Source organism: Salvelinus namaycush, chromosome 32 (genome assembly GCF_016432855.1).
Source record: "Salvelinus namaycush isolate Seneca chromosome 32, SaNama_1.0, whole genome shotgun sequence".
NCBI classification, from domain to species: domain Eukaryota; kingdom Metazoa; phylum Chordata; class Actinopteri; order Salmoniformes; family Salmonidae; genus Salvelinus; species Salvelinus namaycush.
Genome location: NC_052338.1, coordinates 27,027,940 through 27,030,439, shown reverse-complemented (window position 1 = coordinate 27,030,439; position 2,500 = coordinate 27,027,940). Strand labels below are relative to the sequence as shown.

The 2,500-nt window shown below is 47.0% G+C and overlaps 1 protein-coding gene across 1 annotated transcript in view; it reads right to left on the bottom strand.

The window, feature by feature from the left end:
* The window catches only part of LOC120027083 (DNA-binding protein SATB1-like), a 39,574-nt gene that overhangs the window by 20,646 nt on the left and 16,428 nt on the right, over positions 1-2,500 (bottom strand). The window contains exons 8-10 of the mRNA XM_038971921.1: positions 1,658-1,867; positions 1,502-1,573; positions 1,215-1,373 (exon numbers count right to left, since the gene is read on the bottom strand). Of these exons, the coding sequence (XP_038827849.1) occupies positions 1,215-1,373; positions 1,502-1,573; positions 1,658-1,867 (441 nt within the window). The remainder of the gene's footprint in view (positions 1-1,214; positions 1,374-1,501; positions 1,574-1,657; positions 1,868-2,500) is intronic.

The following is a 2,500-nucleotide window of genomic DNA, read 5'->3' as shown; positions in this document are numbered from 1 at the left end:
AAGAGAAGCAGAGAGAAAGAGAAGCAGAGAGAAAGAGGCAAGAGAAGAGAGGAGATATAGAGTAGGAGAGTAGTATGAGGATAGGGATATGAGAGTGATAGGGAGAAAGAGAGATATAGAGGCAGAGAGAAATAGAAGCAGGGAGAAAGAGAGGCAGAGAGAAAGAGAGGCAGAGAGATAGAGGTAGGGAGAAAAAGAGATAGAGGCAGGGAGAGAGGCAGAGAGAAAGAGAGGCAGAGAGAAGGATGCAGAGAGAAAGAGAGGCAGAGAGAAAGAGAGGCAGAGAAAGAGACCTCAACAGATGAAATCCTAATTTCCACTGAGGGAAATGATCCCCGAAACAAAAGGCAATAACAAGCTAATGGTTGAGAGAAAAAGAGGCAGAGCGAAAGAGAGGCAGAGAAAAAGAGAGGCAGAAAGAAAGAGAGGCAGAAAGAAAGAGAGGCAGAGAGAAAGAGATACAAAGGTAGAGAGAAAGAGGCAGAGAGAAAGAGAGGCAGAGAGATAGAGGCAGAGAGATAGAGGCAGAGAGATAGAGGCAGAGAGATAGAGGCAGAGAGATAGAGGCAGAGAGATAGAGGCAGAGAGATAGAGGCAGAGAGATAGAGGCAGAGAGATAGAGGCAGAGAGAAAGAGGCAGAGAGAAAGCGAGGCAGAGGCTGAGAGAAAGCGAGGCAGAGGCTGAGAGAAAGAGAGGCTGAGAGAAAGAGAGGCAGAGAGACAGAGAGAAAGAGACATCAACAGATGAAATCCCTCCATTCCACTGAGGAGGGAAATGATCCCCAAAACAAAAGGCAATAACAAGCTTATGGTTCTGCCTTGAAAACAAGCACAATAAAAGCACCAGTGTTTATGTGTGTTGGCATGCATGTATGTGTGTGTGTGTGTAAATAATCTGGCATTTTCTACACAGCCAGTTACTGCCCAATGTGGCTCTGTGTACAGATGGTATATAATACATTCACACACACAGAAAATCTGATAAAGGTACTTATGGGAGTGTGTGTGTGTGTGTGTGTGTGTGTGTGTGTGGTGTTAAGCATTTTCTAATAACAGTCTGAAATATAAACGTTTCCCTCTCAGTCCAAGAGGGAGGAGGGGAACTATGTAAAGCTAAAGATTGTCTTCACTTCCATAGACATCCCTCCAGTCAGTGAGTACCATACTCTTTCTTCTCTCTCTGTGTGTGTGTGTGTGTGTGTGTGCCTGTGTACCTGACTTTTGGAGGCGGCCATCTTGGCGAACATGGCCTGAGACACCTTGGCTCTCTTCATCTCCTGTTGGATCTCCTCGTAGATAGAACTGTTGATGTTTAGAACACATCCCTCACTCTTCACCCCTCTGTTAATTACTGCTACTGGGGACAGCCTCGCCTGCAGGCGGGAGGGAGGGGGAGACAGAGAGGGGGAGAGAGGGGTTAGAGAGAGAGAAAGTAGGTGGAGCGGAAGGGGGGTTAAAGAGAGGGGGGGTTAGAGAGAGAGAGGAACGAGGTTATCCTTACTATAGGGATGCCTATGGAAACCCGGGAGTGCCAATCTTCAGCCTTGACAAAGTTCCCCTCTTCCTTTCTGGTCTGAAACATCAAAGGAATATACCTTTGAGTGGCATGAACGAGACAGAACTTCAATACCCACACTCCCTTCTCTGTCTGTCTGACCTGTGTGTGGCATGGTGGGGTAGTGTTGTTGGGTGAATGGGTGATAGTGGTTGACGCGGTCAGACTCCTCTCCCTCTCCTCCTGGTAGATACGGTCGCGGTCGCTCTCAGGTAGCTGGAGGAAACTCTGCATGGACCGCAGGTTGACCAGGAGAGACTGAGAGGCACTCTTCGGATCCTCCTCTTTACGCAGGATCTCAGACAGCAGGCCCTGACACACAGAGATAGACACCATCAGGTACACACATCCTAAGAGGGGATACACCGGGGCATCGCAAAACACTAGGTTTTTAGCCGCTACAGACATGTAACAGAGCATACATCACTTTATCAACCTGGGCCTGGGTTCCTCCCGAAGAGAACGTTGAAGACCCATGATTTAAATGAATGGAAGCCTCTACTTGTGGCAAGTTACGCGTCCAGCGTAGCAGCCCTGTAATGTTGACCAGGCCAAGAGACACTCAGATCAGCTCTGATAAATATACATAATTAACATTAAAAAAAGAACCTGATAGAAAGTCTTGTACTAAAACAAACCTGGCTGAGGGTCATTTAGAACAGGAGTTTCTCTGAACAGACACACCCACCCAGACAGCACATGTTTTCACAGGTAGTAGTTTTCTGTTCCGGGTGCTAGAGTAAACACAGTAGTAGTTTTCTGTTCCGGGTGCTAGAGTAAACACAGTAGTAGTTTTCTGTTCCGGGTGCTAGAGTAAACACAGTAGTAGTTTCTGTTACGGGTGCTAGAGTAAAAACAAGTAGTAGTTTTCTGTTCCGGGTGCTAGAGTAAACACAGTAGTGTTTTCTGTTCGGGTGCTAGAGTAAACACAGTGTAGTTTCTGTT